Raw genomic sequence first — 21,530 nt, 5'->3', positions numbered from 1 at the left:
CGCGGTGAAAAGGGGGAGGAAAGACAGTACCTTCGGATCATAAGAGGCGCTGACTTTTCCCCCCACTTTTGGACGAGAAAAAGTGCGTCTTATGGTCCGAAAAATACGGTACATCTGAGAGGGATGTGCAGGTACTCTGCAGGAGAATGAAATGATCATTCCTCTATTACACAGCCTTAGTACACAATCTAAACCAGGTTTGCGGGTGACAGACAACACCTTTGCGTTCAATGTGCACAACATTTCTGATGTTTAGGGAATGGCCGCTGAGGAAAAAAAATTCAACCAATAAGGACTATTCTGGTCAAAGTCTGGTGAATGAGAGAGGTGAAAGGTGAATAGCACAGCAACAGAAGGGCAACAACACAACAAATTACAGCATATCCCAATGCACAAGATGGACTTTGCAAAGGGTGGGCTTTAGCAGCAGGAGATTATCAAGTGCCTTTGGTTTCAAAGAAAAATAGGAAAAGATGCCTGTTGTGAGCCCTCACCACCGTGCTCAATCTGTCTCAAATTGGTTTGAGCAACATAAATCAGAGTTTAACGTGTACCTGAGCCAAAGCTTGGGTGCAAAAATCAGATCCTTACCTTGAGAGGTGAGCCTCAGGATCCTATTGAGGCTTCTCTCTTTTCCGTTGTCCCCTATCGCTGAGCGCGGACCCATGGAAGATTAGCGACAAGGCATTGTCGCTAATCATGTCACGTGCAGCTCCTCTTGCTAGATCATGGCCGTGCAATAGCCGACTGAAGCAGTCTGCACTTGCGCAGTAAGCCGGAGCTGCGAGCTCCTTGCTACTGTGCATGCGCTGGTGGTCTCACCCGAGGTGGGGTTCTGACAATGAAATCCGCATACAGAGGCTGGGTCTGCCTATACAGCCCAGCCTCTGTTGCTATCCAGATCCCCCTTAAGCACCACCTGGGCTCTGCGATCACCTATAAATCACAGCCGCGCTGTGCGGCCTGTGTTTACCTCTGTATTGTCAGTCTCGGCTCTCCCCCCGCCTCCTGCATAGCTCCGGTCCTCACCCACGTCCCTTCCCTCCAATCAGCGGACATAGGGTTTGATTCACTAAACTGTGCTGCTGCAGCAGCACGAGTTACAAAACAACTAGGGAGCTGCTGAGATACTTCGTGAGCACAGCCACTACTATGCAGAAGGTGAGGGGAGCAGCAGACTGACAGTACAGAGGTAAACACAGCCCGCTGTGACACGCTGCGTGTCGGCAGCGCAGCTGTGATTTATGGGTGATCGCAGAGTGCAGGGGGGGCTTAGGGGGGATCTGGATAGCAACAGAGGCTGGGCTGTATAGGCAGACCCAGCCTCTGTATGCAGATTTCATTGTCAGAACCCCACCTCTGGTTCTCTTTAAAAGGATCTTGAGACTTCCCTTTCTTTAGTATCTGATTTTGAACCCAAGCTTCGGCTCGGGTTCACTTTAACCTGCTTCCATGGCCAGCTCAGTCCTCTGACCTCAATCCTATTGAGCATTTGTGAGATGAAGCCGAAAGATCATCTCAAAGCTTGGAAACGCCACCATTCAATGTGACCGATTTATTAGAGCTGCATTATGTCAGCATGGGCCAACATTCCTCAGCAACGGTATCAGCATCTTGTTGAGCCCATGCTAAGAAGATCAGCTGTGATCAGAGCTAAAAGTTGACCAACTCGTTATCAGACGGTGTCTCTAATTTTTTGGCCACTTAGTGTATATCTTCTATATAACATTTAATTTCTTCTGTAAACTACAATGCTGGCTACCTGATAACATGTTGCTGTATAGCTTAGTGGGAGTTTAAATTGTATTATATGCTGTACCGATTTTTTTCAGAAAATTGAAAAATCTGGGACTTTTAAAAGAAACGGGCTTTAAAAAAAAAAAGGAATGATTTGTAAGAATAGTGTGTTTAGTGCTCATAACCTGCGCTATAAATACACAGCATTGATAGTTGAGACATTTTCATGCATGAGGCCACTAGTGCGGGAAGATTTAAAACAAAGTATTTTTTGAGCCTGTCAGTGTGGGTGTGAGTTCTATAGCTGGATATTTTATGTTTATCCACCTTGACCACATCTGCCCTAAGATGTATCGAGTATTCGGTGCCATTGTTAATACATAACTTTGAACATGTCTAGTGATTTTTGGTTTTGCTAGTCACAAACTACTAGATGACATCGATCTTCTCTGCCTGTCATTCCTTGCCCTGGCATATTGCCCAGAATAATGTTACAACAATATGATACAACAAGTATCAAAGTTCAGCTTGGCACAGTTCCCGGATAGTTACTATGGCAACACCATGCTGGGCTTATAATGACCAATGTAATGTAACTGCATAAAAACAGGGTACTTTGGGAAAGAAATTGCTGGGGGATGAATATCTAATAACTTTTATGCTTTTTAACACTTGATATTCCAGACTGGGGTAGACCATTTTGTACAATACCTCTTACTTTGTACCATGTTTTCAAGGACTTTTCTTGTTAGCCCAGGCGCTGCATGACACAATTCTCTTAACATCGCTTTGGAGCTTTGTGGGGTGGTAAATGGTATTTTGTTAATTACCTTCTTCCATAGATTTTAATGAAGGTAGAGCAGTACCCATTTAATATAACCCTGGAGTGGATCCATGCATGCAAGTCCATTGTTATAACCTGAAACAGAATGAAAATACAGATGCAGTTTCCAACCCTGAAAAAAAATATTGTCTTTGTCTTGCAGTAGCTCGGTTTGGTGTCTTCTCTCCTCCTCCCCTGTGACTCATGCTGTCCAGGTCTCTGAACTGTTGGGAGAGAAGACAGCATGAGCAGGGCTGTGGAGTCAATACAAAAATTTTCCGACAACTCAGTTTATGAAACCACCGACTCCGGGTACCCAAAATCGCTCCGCCACCTTAGTCTAATACTTGCCAGGGATGTGGATTTTGTACACATATCACCCGACTCCTCAGTTTATGAAATCTCCAACTACGGGTACCCAAAATTACTCCGAATCCACAACCCTGAGCACGAGTCCTCATGAGATCATGTTGGAGTCAGTAAAATAGGCTTGAGTGAGCTTCAGAATTTTGCTGTGGTTTAAAGCAATTCTTTCTTTTTTTGGTCCAGAATCTGTAGTTTTATTAAAAACTTGAACTGCAGGATTTAACAGTGTGTTAAACGGTCACTTGAACAGGAAAGTGGAACTTTCTGACGTTGCTAGTGCTGTGTGTTTTTCATAGACTTGCATTGCTAGTGAGAATTGCTGGCCTGTGTGGTGTCAGCATTACTGTTATTATATTACTGTGCATGTAGTAAATACAGTGCAGGTAAATGGAGATGTCTGATCCTTCAGGCCACTGAGGGCCCTTCCACAGCAGGCATGGTTTGGCCCGTTTTGATGTAACGCATTTATTTCCGACTTTCATTTTACCTTTCACATCTAGAAACACATTAGTGTGAGTTGCAATCCCCGGGTACATTTAATCGCACGACACAATCGATTTCCCGTCGTTAGTACTAGTACAGCTGATTCACGCTGAAATGCAACTTCACCATTGTGCCGTGCGTCGTAACGTGCACTAAATCGGGCTTGGCTAGAAGGTAAGGGCCCCGAGGGGATGCTTGCTAGGCACTTCTGAATCAAGCAGGTTGTTCACAGCTGGGTTACTTCATATTTCTTTAGGTAAAAGTGCAAGGATGTGCCTCACGCTTTCGCTACAATCCTCAGCTTAAGCATTTTTTTTTCTTTTCAATCTTAGCAACCTGCCCTTTTTAAAATTCCTTTGGATAAGCAAAAAAATTGGGCCTGGCCCAAACATAATCCATCCACTAAGCTAATATTCATCGTCACTATGTTTCACCCTCTGCAGCATTTTCAGCATGGCAAAGGGCAGGCAAAACGACATACACGCTCTGTAATAGAGGCCTGGAAAAGCTTGTACATGTGCGCTTGCACCTCCCCCTCGACAGGGGCCCTTTTCTGAGCTGAGCCGTCCTGTAGGGAGGGGGGGTCCCCCTGGGACTGTCTGATGGAGGGGGTTGTGTTAGGATTAGCTTTCCCTGTTTTACACAGCAATCTGCACCAAATCCAGGCCTTTCTTTTTATTCTCGTCTTTTTTTTTTTTTTCCCTTTTTTAATGAGAAAAATGTGTCCAACTTGAAACGTGGCCAGGGCTAGAAATTACAGTGAAACCTTATGTTTCAGAAAAATCCTTCTGAGGGCAGAGTGTGCATGTAGCGATGGGCAGCGTGTGTTCTGCTCTCCTCCTGTGTGCACCATGTGCTTTTAGTCTTGGCACATGTCAGGAGGGCACCGGGCCCTCACAGAGCTGCGTGTGCACTTTTATAGCATGCCTCTGTGGCAGACAGAGGTATGCCTTTGCTGAGAAAAATGTTGGGGTGACAGGATAGCAGGATTCTAATAAAAATATGACATTTACAAGGTCAAGGGAGTCTGGGAATCATTATATCAAATTACTGAAAGTTTAGAAAGTAATGAATGACAATGGTAAGAGAGCCAGACAGATGCGAGCTCACAGAGAGGAAGCTTTAAAGTGGAATCAGTTTAATTTAAATCATATCTTGACAAGACTTTGTAGACCGGGTCACGCTTTTCACATTCTCAATCACCCCTGCTATGATCTTAACTACACGTTATTGAAGGACAATTAAATCAAGGGATTGATGGCCATGTGACACCTGACAAAAGGGGTTTTGCTCCACAACTTGGCCTTTGTAAGACGGGAACAAAATTTAGCCATAAAATTAGGAAGTGTGTAAATCACAGCCCTCCATAGGGAGCAAGTGAGGGCTGAGAGGTCTGAAATACATTGTAGAGAAGCTTCACACAGCATAAAGAGGAACAGATTCAGCACAGGCTAGAATAGTACTAAAAAAAAAAAAAAAAAACTCTAAACCAAAGCATAAACGTCTGTCACATTCTAGAAGCACCAACAGACACTCTCTAAAAACAGGATTATCACTGCTATTTGAACAAAGTTCTAGACACACCCAATTGGAATCTGTGACGAAAGTATGACAACTGGGACATAATGCCAATTTCCTCCTTTATGTAAAACCATTTATGAAGACGAAATGAGCTAATATATTTGTAAGACTATATTTTCTTTTGTAGGAGTTGAAAAGCGCACAGACTTTAAAAAAAAAAAAAATTCAATTGTACATTTTGTGAATGGTCGCTTTCATTAAAGTGCATCGGAAGAAAATGTGCATGCACTAACCTGACCAACTGAATGCTTTACCAAACTACGCTAACTGTACTTAAAGTTTACTGGTAGGTGAAAAATCTCTGGTGACCTGAGGAAATGTGGCCATTACTGACAATCCAAACCATACAAAGACTTCCTACTGGCAATGTGTAACATGAGGTAGTGGATATTCTGCCGCCACTCTTTACATTGCAGGCGCTTAGCCACCCTTTACTATCGTTGATTTATCACCAATTACTATGTATTGGGCTTCACCTCATTTTCTTTTTGTGTATGTACACATTGGCATGAATGGAGGATTTCCATGGGAGCATTTGTGGCATGTTTTTCATGGAGTAAAAAAAAATTGATAACTGAAATTAAAAATTGATATTTTTTTTTAAACCAATCAATCATTTTAGATTTTTGTTTTTACGGTCTGTTAAAATTGATAGGTAAAGGTGACTGAATTGCTTAAACTAATAATCAGCTAGTTATGGGTCCCACTATATAGCATGATAGATTTTGCTTGTGAAAAATCTTTACATGGCACTTTTTCCCATTATGTGCTTGTTTTGTGTGTGCAATTGTTCTATTTATAGCTATGAATAGGAAAAATGTAGCATGTTGCACTTTTATAAATGCAACACATGGATGTAAACATTATCATTGTCAAGTCATTATCAAGTCCATGTGCTAATAATTTAAAAAAATGCATGCAAGTGTAAAGTGTGTGATGTGAAAGAGGCCTTATGCTTTTTTTTCCACCAGACTGGGGTTATTTTTACACTATGTATATGTCGCGTTTAGGTTTTTGTTTTTCCTTTTCTTAATTCTGAGGTGAAAAGGGAACATATGTTGTATTGGCTGTCATGATCAACCTTACCACAATCTTTCTTTGCTCATCGGTTACTGTTTATTTCTTCAGGACTCCCAGATCACTAGGAATGCAGAATCTGTCCTCTTTACTAGCAACAACTGGGATTTTCTTAGTCTTCATATTAAAATGCAAGGAAAAGCTTTTAGAATTACTATCTGATGTCCACAGTGGCAGTAGTCAGAGCAGACTCCGAGGTGTGGGGAAAGGGTTGAGGCTGCAAGCTGAGCAGCACAATCTGTTAGGAAATCCAAAGAACTTTCTCTGTCCCCTTCCCCCATCCCTTCTTCCCTTGCAGCAATCCCTTTGTAAATCCCCTCATTGTACTTTGGCAACATATATGTAATGTAATGCAAAGTATCCTTGCATAAAAAGAAAGGCTTTTGAATATGTGGTTCACACAAGCAACAGCCAAGGCTGAGGGTTTCCCAGCCCCCCAGAATCTCTGAATATTCAGCATTTATTTATAGTTTAACCTATTTAGCTTTAATCCTTCATCCTCCTTATGATACTAGTCCTAGAGAATCCTTCCACACAGAGATAAACTAGCCTGTAGTAAGCTTGGCTTACTGTGCAGCAGCATTGACACATCCCTAGCACTCCCCCCCCCCCCCCCCCTTCTATTCTGGCTGCTCTTTTGGAAGCAGGGGGAGGGTGGTAGGTGTTAGCTGCTAAGCTGCTGCTTGGGTGTTTGGATAACTGCTCCTGGCAGCTGTTGTGCAGGTATGCATGCCTGTTTCAGTTCTTGTAATGCTTTGTTTATGTAGAGGAGGACATAACTCCATAGCAACCAACCATTAGGAGCTGCCAGTGGTTTAACTTTAGATGGACCATATATTTTGTCCAAGACCCCTGGATCTGTTGTTGGTAATATGGAATCCTCTATGCTGGCATGTACCTTTTTTTTTTTTTCTGTAGAGCTCTAGATTCCTTTTACTAGATGTGCTTGAAGAGTCGGTCCACCTAAAAATATTGCTTCATTAAAAGGATGAGTCATCCAATGGCTTTTACCATCTCCTGGGAACTTGTGATGTGAGATCCCCTGCTACACTCTCTGACTCTTAATCCTAACTCTAATCCTGCTTACCTGGGACTTTATTATTATTTCCTTAAGGGCTGGTTCACACGGGCGTCTGCTGAGCTTTTGCTTGGCATTGCGTTCAAACGCCAGCGTTTAAACGCCAGCGTTTAAAAGCTAGCTTTTGAAAGCTTTTGAAAAGCGTTCAAGGCTAGCAGTTCTGGTCTCTGCTATTGTTTCCTCGCGTTTACTGCCTCTGAAAGCAGCATGTTGCTTTTGAGACTAGACACAACGCTGGGATCTACTGCCAGGCTTTCATGAAAGCCTGCAAAAGCCAGCTCTAAACGCTCCCATTCACTTGCATGGGATGGCAGTAAATCCCAAAAAACGCTGCGTCTGAAACGCTGCGTTAAACGCCACAAAAACGCCCGTCTGAACCAGCCCTTAATGTTTAAAGGGCTAGTGTATTACTTGGCGTGCTACAGTAAATAATACATCATACAGCTCCTCTATATAACCTCACTAGTAAACTGAATATATTGCTTTCTGCAAAATGTGAATTCATTCCAATTTAAAGAACTGCGTTAAATGTATACATTTTTAAATATTTTTTTATTATTCTAAAAAAAGTTATTCACTTGTCAAAGTTTTGAAACTCACTCTAGCCAGATAGTCAAGATAGCAGATGATTTGCATTAGGTTATGTTCACATTTCATTTTCCCTTACATGTTTTCCTGCAAGGTTTCTGATGCATGGCATGTGCATTTGTATGCATTATTATTCTTTAGTATTTATAGCGCTAACCACTTCCACAGTGCTTTAGAGTACATAGTCATGTCATGAAAACATGTGCACCCGAGGCAGCAACACCATATGCTATAATGGTAGAATGCAAAACATGAGCAGAAAAAAGCTGTGGCCTGTAAGGATTTTTTCAAGTTGTGAAAAAGAAAACTACATTTTAAATGTGAATAAGCCCAATTGATTAACATGGGCTGCCAGGTCTGGTGCATTTCTGCATATGTCAATGGTACAGGCCCATACACATGCTAGATAAACCACTTGAGGACTGCAGTGTTATGCTGGGGATACACGGTACGTTTCTGTACCGTGTATCGAGCAGCTGATCCGGCCAGCTGATAATATTCAGCTGGTCCGATCACGCTGCTCGACCCCCGCCCGCTCGATCCCTGCCAGCGGACAATGGCAGGGAATCGAGCAGCTGATAAAGAGCGCCGGCGGGGACGAGCGGTAATCGATCCGCGGGGACGCGGCGGGGGTCGATCCGGTGGCTAATCGGCCGCCGGATCGACCAGTGTATTCCCAGCATAAAGACCAGACCATGTTTTGAGGCCTTGCTGCAGGGTCGCACAACTCAGCACACAAGTTATTCCCTACCCCCTTATCTCCACACCAACAGAGCTCTCTGTTGGTGTGGTCATATTACCCCCAGGTGTTTGTTTTTTTTATAAATATTTTTATATATTTTATTTTTTTTTATTTATTTTTTTTTGCCACCCTCCCCCTGTTAGCCTATCACAGCGATTGGTTGTGATGGGCTTCAGCGATCACGCCCATTGACGTAAAATAGTCTTTAGGTAGTTGGTTGTCTGAGGCGGCCGATAATCTGGCATGTGTACAGCAGCACGCGATTACTGCTTGGCCAGCGATCCGCCAGTGACAACCGATACCGTTGTTCATGTGCTTGGGGCAAGCTGCATTACGTCACATCTGTGCTGCTCCAATGGTCCTTCACCTCGCCGCATTACCACAGAACGCATTGTCCGCTGTACAGCCTCGCCACTGCTGGTTCAGATGCCCATCTGAATATACGCGTCATACTTGCCTCCCATGTAGTCTACTCCTCAATCTTTCTCCTCTACTGCGTCCTGTTTATCCAATGTGATAAATGGAATTCTCCATCCTCCATTTTGAAAATGACCATTAGCCCATACAGCTTCCTGGTCAGCACACTGTTAAACTGTAATATTGCCCATGTGGGCAGCCACTGGTATTTAACTGACAGCAACTGATATATTTCAGTTCTGACAAAATGTTGTCAGAACTGGAAGGAACGGTTAGAAGAAAATAGTGAGCTTCTGAGAGGAACTGATGGCGAGGTACATATGTAATATTAATTTACAGGTACATTATGTTGATTTTAAATAACTTTACTCTGTTCAGGTTTCCTTTTAATTAAAGCACTTAAAAAACTAAATCTTAGTTATGAACATAATGAATAAAAATATAAGCATACACTGATATTGTATGTATCTGATAATTAAGCAGAAACAATGGCACTGTTCACACCCTAGCTTGCTTATTCTATTGATGTAAAACCTAGCAGAGTAGACTGCAGCTTCAGTGTTCAGCCCCTTGTGTATTGTGAAAGGCATGCTAAAAAGACTCCTTTCACCACAAAGGTATTGTGAAAAGCACAGGGAAACTCTGACCTGCAGATTTCAAGCCTAAAGGCCTGAGCCGTCTGTTAAATATAAAAGGCCAAATATCTCCCATACTTGGTGTAAATGCACCTTATAGCTGTTAGGAGTATAATATTTCCACATCCAGAATCGTAAAAGTACAGAATAGCTCGACAGTTTTCCTTAATCTTTCTTAATTGGTTTCTTTTGTTCATTTCTAAAATTGTGACGTTTGAATGTGGAAGATAAAATCCCCCAGAGACACAGATACTGTTATTTGCATATGTTTATAGCTCCAAATGTGTTCCAATTAAATATACATACAAACAATGGGATTCCTAACAACCTTGGTAATTTTGTGAATGTATGTATTGCATACAGATGTCTGGCTAACTGTACTTTGCCACATGTAGTAAATTACTGGGAAGTCCATAATTCATGGGGAAAATTGTGTCCATAGGCTGAGGATTAGATTTCTTGATTTCTGCCATTTTTATGTAGTTTAATAGCATTAGCTGCAGTGCATATGTACGTTCCCTGGTAGAAACAGAGAGGTTAGTATCTCTGCATTCTCTACTCCCTGAATTTGCTTGAAATTGCTGTTATTATAGTGATACTTATTATTGGGGGGAGGGTTAAAGCTAGGAGCTAGTCACTTTAATGGGATGAATGGTGTATATTATGTCAGTGTTTCTCAGTATTATTACAGAATGTACCCCTTTATGAAAATGTGTTGCCAGGTACCCCGTACTGTGGGTGACCTCATCTCAGATACTTTTTGGATGCATGTATATGTGTTAGTATTCCATAATTGTGTGTAAATGCTTTACAATCATTCCTTTATGCATTTTAATTAACCTAAAATACTTATGAAGGTTTGTTTATACATGATTTTATCATGTTTCATCTCAAAATTTACCATAATTGATTGACTGTGACAAGTTCAAGTACCCCCTAAGCTCACCAAGCTCACCACAAGTCCCCTCCTGGGGTTTATGTACTAAGAGACTAGGCTGGCACTTAGTGGCACTTCACAGCTCCAGCAGAATGCAAGGACATTTTAAACTCCATTGTTTTTAGTCAGACTAGTTCACGCCACAAACCTGGCACTGCGGACTACTCTAACAATCCTGCTGCAGGAGTTTTGGTGGTGATAACTTGCGATTACAGCTCCGTAAGAATCAATAGAAAATGTCTGACAGCGCCAGTGAAAACACTAGAAAGAAAGCACCAGTCAGCAGCAAGAAAATCTTGTAAAACTTTTTTTTTTTGTTTAGTATTATTTTTTTTTTCAGTGCTACGTATTGTCTGTGTCACAGATTCCTGTGCGGTTTGCTGGTTGGTTCACTTATTTTCAACTGTGAGCCTGTGGAGCTTGGGTGTGTGTCAGTCAGCAGCCAGAACAGTTGTAGGGAGGTTATATGTCACAGCTAATGGTGCTGGGTTTTTTTTTTGTTTTTGTTTTACTGAAGACAGTTTGACAAAAAAAAAGTTAGTACTGTATTTAAAAATGTGTATTTAGCTTTGTCTTGCAGGGGTACCTTCAGTCATGTGATACTTTGTTCAGGAGGTTGGTCGCAGGTCTGCGCAGACTTCTTCCCTCTGTGTCTGGTCATGGCAGCCTGCCACTTAGGGCCCGTTTCCACTATAGCGTTGCTGAATCGCCGGCGAATCACCGCAGGAAAATCGCATGCGGGTGCGATTCCGCATGCGTTTTTTGCCGTGATTTCGCATAGGTTAGGGTGATGCGATTTTAACCATGTCACTGCCTGTGTGAATTAACATGGGTACCTATGCGAAATCGCGGCTAAAAACGCATGGGGAAAACGCATGCGATTTCCCTATTAAATACATTGCGTGCGATTTGCCTGCATTCCACACGCAGGCGAATTCTGAGGGCCCTACCCTGCAGATTTTTTCTGCACAGAAAAACGTGCAGGAAAACGCACAAGTGGAAACAGTCTCATCCACTTGCACTGGCTACGCGAATTCGCATGCGGACACCGCATGCAAATTCATGATAGTGGAAACGGGCCCTAACCGTGCACATTTTTAATCTCTTTTGATTGCCTGTCTATAGGGAAGTATGGCCTGGTGGGGGGGCGGCCTGGCTCCCTGAGTGAGCAGAAGGGGGCCTGTCAGTTTCCTCTGTGCAGGGTGGTCATAAGATTACAATCATCTCTGTAAGGAAAAGAGCAAGTATTCAGAATTTTAAACATTTCCAACTACTCCTGTACTACTTTGAAGGTGTTGTGAAGATTTTTTTTAATGGTATGTAAAGAGAGAAGTGTGAATCTGGAGGATTTTTTTTTTCTGACCTTGCTTGCTTGATAGAATTTATACAGGAATTGGGGACGGGCAGTACAGGACTATATGTATAACCCCTGGAGTGTACCAATAAATATACAGTGTTTTGAATACACAAGTTGTTGTGTCTGCTTGAAGGAGGTAAGTCCACCACTGCCTCCTAAGCAATTTTTAAATATTTTAATTACTGATTTTATCCTTTTGGCGCCTCTGTTCTCTTTTACACTATGTGGATTAAGTGGTTATTAAAGTAATAGGCTGTTGAATAGCATCCAAGCAGGACTGAAAACTGTCCGGGCCCATTTCTGTGACCGCTATGCTTCCTTCCTGTGGGACATGGGTGGAGATTTGAGCATCAAGCCGGCTGCATCCCCCGGCTGCAAATTCCACAAACCGCTACATTATTCCAGAAGCCTCCAGAACCCATGCTCAAAACCCAGCAGCCTATTGAGGCCCCAAGTATACAACATGCCTTTGCATGAGGTCATAACTTGTGGGGTGGGGAGTGCACTGTACTGATTCTAGATACTCATACTGTAGATACTCCGTTACTGTTTTTTAGAACTGTGGCACAGGCAGTCTGTACCAGCTGCCTTGTCATTATTTAAATGTACAAATATTATTTTAATGATTATTTCCCTAAAAAGCATGCTTCCTTTCAGTTTAGGCTAAAGGTTAACTTTCCTTGCTTCATTTTCATAAAGTGCAAGTCACCGGGGAGGAAAAGCAGCTTTGCCTTTTTTCATTAGCCGTACCGTGGTCACTGGATGGGTCATTCATTGTCTAATCGGAGCCAAAAGTGCCGTGTTTTGTGACCTTGCTTATACACTCAAGCTTTGATGAATCAGGGCTAACGGAAAGGTTAATTGATGTTGTGGAACACGGCGTTCAAATAAAACTCAGTCTTTGTACAGTGCTGAGACTTGTCAGTTGTAGCCTTGCCAACCATTTCCAGTTTTTGTGAAATGACAACTACTCCAATGATAATATGTAAGTAATATGACAGTTGCCGAATGGCGCTAATACAGAGGATTAGAGTAACAGGAGCACATAAATATGAAAATATCATTGCTTATGTTGGCATTGGACAGCAGGATCTCTTGAGAGATCATCTTTCACCCATAATACACATACAGTTGTGAAGAATTAGGTTTACCATACTTTGTACAGGACAGTATTACCTTCTAAAAATGGAAGGTAAAGGTCTATCATCACTTCCAGCAAGTTTCCAAAAAGTAAGACTGTAATACATATAAAATAGATTTGTGTTTAAGGAGAGCGACTCTGTGGTCTAAGTTATAAGTTGTCCTGCCCCTTCCTTCCTCTCTAAGCTTCTTCCATTGATAGCTACAAAGGGTCGGCACCACACTTCAGTAATGATGGCTCTTATGCTTTATGCAGACATCAGTGTCCTACAACCGTCCCGTTTCAGCCATACGTCCTTTCTCAAGCTGCTATAGTCAGGTGCAGTCATTGCTGTCATGGTGTGACATTGATGTCTAAATAAAGTATTAGAGCGATCATTACTGAAGTGTGGTGCCAACCCTTTGTGGCTATCGTTGGGCGGTGGCCTCAAGGCCACTTAGCTGATTTGGGTGCTCCTATCGTTATTTACATTGTTTAGACTAGTCTAATGCTGGATACACACGGTGCGTTCCTGCACTCAATTTCCCGCTCGATTCCCGTCGATTTGTTTATTTCCAACATGTTCGATTTGCATTTCGATGGATCGTTAGGGCGATTTGGCAAACTTTACATGCGAATTGACCGAACGATCCATCGAAATGCAAATCGGACATGTTGGGAATAAACAAATCGACGGGAATCGAGTGCGGGAACGCACCGTGTGTATCCAGCATTACTCCATAAACAGTCGGACAGTGAGCAGAGCCATGGAGATCATTCCTCTCTGCCTTTTCTTATGGGTGTTGTGCTGGTACTCTGACTTTATCAAAAATGTGTTTGTATATAATTGTATAATGCAAAAGGAGGAGGATAAATCAGGACTCCAGTGGTGAAATCAATGGTGGCGTAACAAATTTGTCAAAAGAAATAACCAAATAGTATAAATACTCTCAAAGTTATTAGCCTGTGGAAGAGTCCAAGCTTGGTCACAATAAAAACATTTGTAAATAGTTACTACACTTGGCAACACATACATTAAAACTGATGCCGGCACAGCAGGTGTGATAAGGTGAGCTATTCAGACTTGCTGCAAGAACTCTTTTGATGTGATAAAACGCTGTAATGAGTGGAGTGTGTATTATATTTCATACCATTGCGGTACAAGGCATGGCCATCTGTGGCAGCAGTAATGTGAAAGGCCTAAGGCACTGTCTATTTGCAACATGTATACCACACCAGGACAGATGGCAGCATTAACACCTGTGGAGAAAAGGGGAGCTATCTTTTATGCAGCATTTTCACATTTAACTATCTTTATCCTATGCACTACCCACATCAATAGAGATATAGCCTGTTCCCACTTTGTTATACTATTTTATCCGCTACTTCTCTTTCCGTCTTGTTGGAGAGCTCAAGCATTGCTCTAGGTTTACCTATTTCCATTTGAGGAAAAGAGAGCAGCTACAATTTACCAGCTTGATGCTACTGCTTCTTCTTGAAGCTCAAACCAACAGGCCTATATTTTGTTATACTCATTCCCTAAGTTGAATGCTTCTCTGTCTGGTTCTCTAGCTTTGAGTCACATAGAACAGGTAAAAAGGGCACATAAAGTAAAAGGTCAGCAACTCTAGCAGCTAAAGCCGATGGACCTACCTACACAGCTGCCATACAAGTAGCTTTATAATAAAAACAGTGATTGGCATTAGTAGTTTCCATATTTCTCCATCTGCAGGGCTACTTTCACATTCTCTCAGGCCTGAGTTGACAGTCCCCTAATCCAGACATTACATGTCGACTGCATATTTTTCCAGCAGAGTCCTGCTAGGCAGCAGAGTGATTGGACGTGTTACAGAATCTTGTAGGCCACTATTCTTTCTTCTGAATGCAGCTCCCCTCATCCTAGATGGAAGAGGGGTAATACTCTGGCAAAGTGCCCCAGTAGTGCAGCTATTTGATGCAAAGCTGTGAGACAGGATATGAATGCCCTCTGGTGCCTGTGGCCATCTGGTCTTCTGTCTTTAGATCTGAGGGAGGCATAGCATTTCTGAACTCCGTTATCTGTAAGTGACATCTCTATTCAACAAACTTTATAGCAAGCAACTGTGCACGGCTTTATGTAAAACGAGACAGACTCGTCCTCTGGTCTGCATTCTACATGATGGATGTGGTGACTTTGCTAAACAGAAAACCCTGGCAGCAAATGTACAAGCTTCCTGATTGGATCAAATTATAGCTCCCCAGCAAATCCTCAGACACAGTTCATTATATGCAACATTACATCTGCGTTTGTTTCACCGACTACTAAATGGAGTTGAGAAAATAACTCTCAGCAGCCAGTCCCGTTTGTGGCACCCAAATGCTGCATGTTCTTTGCCTTTCTGGAAAGGCTTATTGCAGTGAATGACATGCCTGTTAATGCTGTATAATGCTGCCTGTGGAGTTTAACAGTAACAGTAACCTTGTTTACTTGTTAATAATTGCAAGTGATTCCTTTGCTGCTTTTAAAAACCTATAATTCATGTGAATCGAATCTATTAAATATTTGTAAGGTATTGTTAGATGAAAGGGGGTGGTGGAATTCAATTGGTTTGAGTGCGCCCATATTCTATAGTGGGGAAGGGGTTATTTTATAAGATGGAAGGGGGTGGTAGAATAGTATTTTATCAATAGGATTTAAAGGGCTCATATTCTGGGGGGGAGGGGGTGGTGGAAGTGGTATTTTATAGTATGGAAGGGGATGGTATTTTGTGGGATGGAGGAGAGTAGGATCAGATTTTCTGAACTGAAATAATTTGAGAGTCAACGTTCTAGATGTTTAAACATTTCAAGAAAAATCAGTGCAATACTGAGAAGTCTATTGCTGATTTCAGGAAACCCTAAGGGCTCTTACACACAATAAAAGTAACGCAATGCAGCATGGCTGCCACTCAGAGTGCATTGCACCAAAGCAAAGGACCTATTTAAAACGATTCCTTTCTGCACTCCTGCATGCATTAAAGCAGGGGTCTCAAACTCAATTTACCTGGGGGCCGCAGGAGGCAAAGTCAGGATGAGGCTGGGCCGCATAAGGAATTTCACAATCGCGGCGCATCGCCACCTCTGCCCGCCCCTCTCACTCTTCCTTCACAAAGAGGGGCGGGGAGAGGAGGCGATTAACATCAGGAGGGGCAGAGCTGAAGCTGAACGCTCTGCCCCTTCCAGAAAATGGCAGCGGATTGCCCCCCGGGCGATTTGGGGGCTCTGCAGCCCTCGTTTAGCGGCGGATTACTTGGGAGCACTGAAACGGACTATAAGGAAGCTTTTGCCAGCGAGGGCCACAAAATATTGCATCGAGGGCCGCAAATGGCCCTCGGGCCGCGAGTTTGAGACCCCTGCATTAAAGGGTATAATGTAAAAGGAGCCTTAGGGCTTGATTCACAAGAGTGCTAACTGTTAGCACGGCCGTTTCCGCGCGAATCGATAACGGTTTCGCGCGCAAACGCGAATTTTCGCGCGAAAACGATATCGATTTTGCGGGAAAATTTGCATTTGCGTGCGAAACCATTATCGATTCGTGTGAAAATTCGCGATCGCGCGCAATGCGAAAATTTGCGCGAAAACGGCTAACAGTTAGCACTCTTTTGTGAATCAAGCCCTTAGTGAGAGCAACATAGAAACATTGCTGACTTTCTTTTAATAAGTTAGGCTACTTTTACACAAGAGGCTGGAGGCAAGTTCAGCACCTGTGAGCTGATTCCTTGCAACGAGTGCATGCTATAGTTGGGCATGGACAGTGGCGCGGTGGCCACCATATTTCACATCTGAGTGCTACCATGTCTGTGCTTACAATCAAAATGATGCAGTTCCTTGCTGCCAGGCAACTGCAACCGCCAGGGCTGTGGAGTCTGTACAAAAAAATCCGACTTCAGGCACCCAACATTGCTGCGACTCCATGACTCTGACTCATTAGTCTAATTTTTGCAAAGGCTATGGATTTGGTTCAAAAATCGCCTTACTCCGACTCCTCAGTTTATTGAAACCACAGACTCCAGGTACCCAAAATTGCTTCGACAGCCCTGCTCACCACATCGCACCCTCACATGTAGGATTACAAATGCTGCCATTCGACTGCTTTACATTGCAGCCTAAAGGCCCTCGGTGGTCGGCAGAATGGAGGCTGAACTGCCCGACAAGCAACTCCGTTCAGCTATCGGTCTGAAAGAGGCCTTACTTTGCTTCTAATACCTTCTGGATCACCCAAAAGCAGGATGCAGATCAGGTGTTCTGACTTCACTGCTTACTGGAGGCGTGTGGCACTGAAACCACTGGAGCCAAAACAATATCATAACAGCTAGTCAGTATTTCATGAGGTCCTGTGCCTTTGGCCATCTAAAGACCTTAAAGCGGACCTGAAGATATAATAAAATAAGCGTTTCACTTACCTGGGGCTTCTGCCAGCCCCCTGCAGCCGACCTGTGCTCACGAAGTTACCAAACAATCCTCCGTTCCCCTGCCACGGCTCAATTTTGCTTCTGGCAGTCGCCATCCACTTCGCCTGTGTGGCCCTGGCCTCTCGGTCACCGTTCATGCTCCCGTCACTGGGGGCATACTGCGCAGTAGAGATTTTCTCGTACTGCGCCTGTGCAGGACGCACCTGGCCATGGGAGCGTGTACGAGGATAGAGGTCATCTTAGAAGTTGGTGTGAACAAAAGTGAGCCGTGGTGGGAGAATGGAGGATCGTTTGGAAACAACGTGGGCAGTTTTTATTATATCTTCAGGTCCGCTTTTAAAGAAGTCTTAAGCTGATTATGTATCACATTTATATGCATATTGCTACTTTTAGCTCCCAAATTATACTATGAACAGATAAGATGGTATCCAGCCAGGAATTACCAAAAATATATCTGGGAATGATAAATGACTCGACTATAGAATGCACAGGAGATGTTTTACCTTACATACAGATGTCCAACGTCACGTGATCCACCAAATTGGTCATTACTGTGCCAACTACTGTTGTACTTCCTACTGAATCTTGTGGCGGGGTGCCTTCTCGTCGTTACCCTTCCCTTATGCATAGGACAGTACAGGCTGCTCAGCAAAGAGCTTCAGTAGCTTTGAGGCAGGGCTTCTCGGCCCACCTGAGTTCTGCTCTGCTGTAGCAGCAATGCTATAATCTGCATCCCACGTACAGGTAATTTGGGGATCTGGCAATTTCCAGACCCTGAATTACTTAACCCTCCGGAGTTGCTACAACTTTGAGGGGGAATAGTTATTAGCGGCGCCTGGGATTTGTGTGGTAGCCGTCATTCAGCTCAGGCGCCCACACCGAATGTACGCAGTGGCATGTCTGTGTGATAATAATCAGTGAAACGCCACCCAAAATGATCATAAACTATTATTCTGGCTAACAAAACTCCATGTATGTATAAAGCGTTAGTCATCAAACTGTAATATTGCAAAACAAGTGGCCTCGGCTGATGAAATGCCAAAAGTACAACCTGCCCAATCAACCGGTTCCCAGATACTCCTTTGATGTCTGTGTTGGGAAAGAGTATTCACACCCAGTTTAGAGCCAGATAGGTGGATTAAATGATTTGAATCCTTTATTTCCAGCAGCCTCTCTGTCTGTAGGTTACTTTTAAACTGGGTTATACGGCATAAAAATATCTTCTCAAAGTTCCAGATATAAATTCTGTCACAGGTCTTGCCTCACAGAAACCAATACTAATCATATACCGTAACACACAGCACTGAGAGAATTAAATAGTTTTATTTTTCTTCTATCAAATTATATAGGTTATTGAAGACCATTTTCCTAAGCGTGTAGTCAGGTCCTGTTTTGAGCTGCCAAAATGGTTCCATCACATGAAGACTGTTTTATTGAAATGGAAGTGAAAGAAAATTGAGCTTTTGCCTGTAGCTTTTAGTTTTAAAACTTCACACTAAATTAAATGGTTTGGTCACAAATCACCCATACAAACTGACACTTGCTTCCTCTTTTCTGTGTAGTGGAAGAGAAAATAGGCCTCTTGGTGTGGGTAAATGCAGTAGTAAACAGGAACATCCACCCAGTCTCTTCATATGAGAATCAGTGGGAATAGACTAGAGTCAGGCATGCCTACAGAATTTTTTTTTTTTTTTTACCCAATTTAAGTGCACCTAAAATCTGTAATAAGACTTCATGTCCACATATAGGGCAGTTAAAATGTATCAGATGGAAACTGCTCTCAGCAGTAAAAAGTTTACCTGTTATGGTACAAAAGCTTGCTTCCTTGTTCGAAATGAGCCTTTTCTTGTGGTCAATAACACCAACTGATGATTGCATATTCCAGTGGCTGATGGAAAATATCTGCAGTTTATCTTTCTATGCTCGCTCAAACTTGCTGCTTCTACTCACACACATTTAAGTTTACGGAACACTGAGTTGTCTGACCATAATCCCCCAAACCTGTGTACTAGAAATTATTAGAGTCCAGGCAGATGGATACTCTCCTGGCTAGGACTGAGGTTGTGAAAGCTTGTAAGATATGGTAATTACGGTACTTGTCTTCATTTGGGCTTTGCAGTGATAATTTTAAATGAAAACAAGTCCTCCGGAATGTTTCTTCTTTACTATAAACATATCATTGCATGTATCAACCAAAGATTTAATGTAGTGGGTAATTGAGCTACCTGCTGCTTATGTCTTTTCAGTGCAAAGAGAGAACTGTCCTTGCTATGGTTCTTGACCTGTCCTTGCATCCTTTGGGTGTGCCCGGTCCTGTTGTATTCCCAATTATATAATCTAAATGAAATATTCCTCAATGAGGGTGGGGTCACCTTGTAAAAGTGGTGCCAGGTGATCAGACCTGGAAACCTGCGTGTGATTCAGCATGGCTAGACTCCTTAAGGGCTATTAAAAAAAAAAAAATTATTAGCTGGGTTAATATTCTGCATTTACCTAGAAGTAAAATATATTTCTACTTGGGTGCAGGGACTGAAATACATTTCCTTTATGGGGAGGTATTACACGACTAAAGAAATCCCATATGTGGCAGTGGAGACATTCTTATTATTCCGTAATGTCACATTTTGACTTTCATTTTCCCCCAGTCCCAATTTAAATAAATAAATCTCTTTGTAAGCAAGCTGGGACTGCTGTGTAAGATCCTTGTAGTCACAGGATATTTGTTCCTTGATTGCCTGCCCATAAACTATAGGAAACATATTGCACCAAAGTCCGTTTCACTCAAAGTGGCATTTGAGGTTTGGGCAGGCATGAAATAAAGCTCAAGCAAAGAGCAGCATTTTTTTGGTTACTTTATTTCCTTACCATATGTGTTTTTCATTTGTGCAGAGACGCTGTTGGACACTCGATGGGCAACATCAGAACTGGCTTGGGTTGTACACCCAGACTCTGGAGTAAGTAATATCTCTCTGCTTATGAAATGCATTTTCCCACACTCTGGTGTACATTATACCGACAGCTAGCAGACACAGCCCATTGTCAAGACTATTACAGCCAAGCTTTTCACTGCTGAGTTTATGAGATGCCTTGCTAAAGAAGTGCAAGGGGGACAGTAGCTAGATATGCATTGTGTGCAGTGGCCAATATTGGCCTTTTAGATGAGCATCTGCTAATGAGATTTTATTTTTAGAATAAGAGCTCATTCTTAGGCAAAGCCCCAGTCCGTCACATCACTGCATCAGTACACCTTCCACCAAGGTTTGTTGGTTGAATTGAGACTGAGAGCAGACACTGTAATTTTTTTTTATGGGCTAGTCTGTAGATAATGAGTCTGCTGTTCTATCATCTATGGAGTAAAGTATTAATGTCTGTGTCCCTCTTTAGCCCCTGTATTTACAATATGCAATGTGTATTCAAAGTAAAGCCCAGTCATTTTTATTCAATTTCAGTTTAGAAAACTGGGTGTTGACCTATTTGGGGCCCTATTTTATTGAGAAATATTAGGAACTCATGGTGACGGTCACTGATTTTTCCAGACCTCAGTGAGAGGCATTTGAGCCATCACACCAGAGAGAGACTAAGAAAGGAACAGAGAACACCAATTACAATAGGCATTTTTACCAGTGTTTTTATGGACAATATCTTCACAACCATGTTATTTGAAAAGGCTAGGTTTTAAAGTGGACCTGGACTCGGAACTTCCTTTCTGCTCTAAAAGATACACAATAGCAGAATAACCTTTAAAGGGAATGTCCAAGCAAAATAAAAATGAGTTTCACTTACCTGGGGCTTCTACCAGCCCCATGCAGCCATCCTGCGCCCTCGAAGTCACTCACTGCTGCTCCAGTCCCCCGCTGGCAGCTTGCCGACCTCGGAGGTCGGCTGGACACATTGGGTACATTTTTACGCATTCCAGGTACTGCAGGAACATTAACACATACATTTTTATGCGTTACTGGTTCAATGCGTAAATTTTTACGCATTGAACCAACAATGCGTAAAAATGTATGCGTTACTGTTCCTGCACTAGCGGGAATGCATAAAAATGTACGCAATGCGTCCCGCCGACCTCCGAGGTCGGCAAGCTGCCAGCGGGGGACTGGAGCAGCAGTGAGTGACTTCGAGGGCGCAGGATGGCTGCATGGGGCTGGTAGAAGCC

The 21,530-nt window shown here is 42.8% G+C and overlaps 1 protein-coding gene across 3 annotated transcripts in view; it reads left to right on the top strand.

Annotated features, from left to right (window-relative positions):
* Positions 1 to 21,530, top strand: part of EPHB3 (EPH receptor B3) — a 95,256-nt gene that overhangs the window by 40,989 nt on the left and 32,737 nt on the right. For all 3 annotated transcript variants that reach the window (XM_068281327.1, XM_068281326.1, XM_068281328.1), the window contains exon 2: positions 20,261 to 20,325. In XM_068281327.1, the coding sequence (XP_068137428.1) occupies positions 20,261 to 20,325 (65 nt within the window). The remainder of the gene's footprint in view (positions 1 to 20,260; positions 20,326 to 21,530) is intronic.

Source organism: Hyperolius riggenbachi, chromosome 4 (genome assembly GCF_040937935.1).
Source record: "Hyperolius riggenbachi isolate aHypRig1 chromosome 4, aHypRig1.pri, whole genome shotgun sequence".
In the NCBI taxonomy this organism is placed as follows: domain Eukaryota; kingdom Metazoa; phylum Chordata; class Amphibia; order Anura; family Hyperoliidae; genus Hyperolius; species Hyperolius riggenbachi.
The sequence above is the reverse complement of the archived record's forward strand: the minus strand, read 5'-3'. Positions and strand labels throughout refer to the sequence as shown.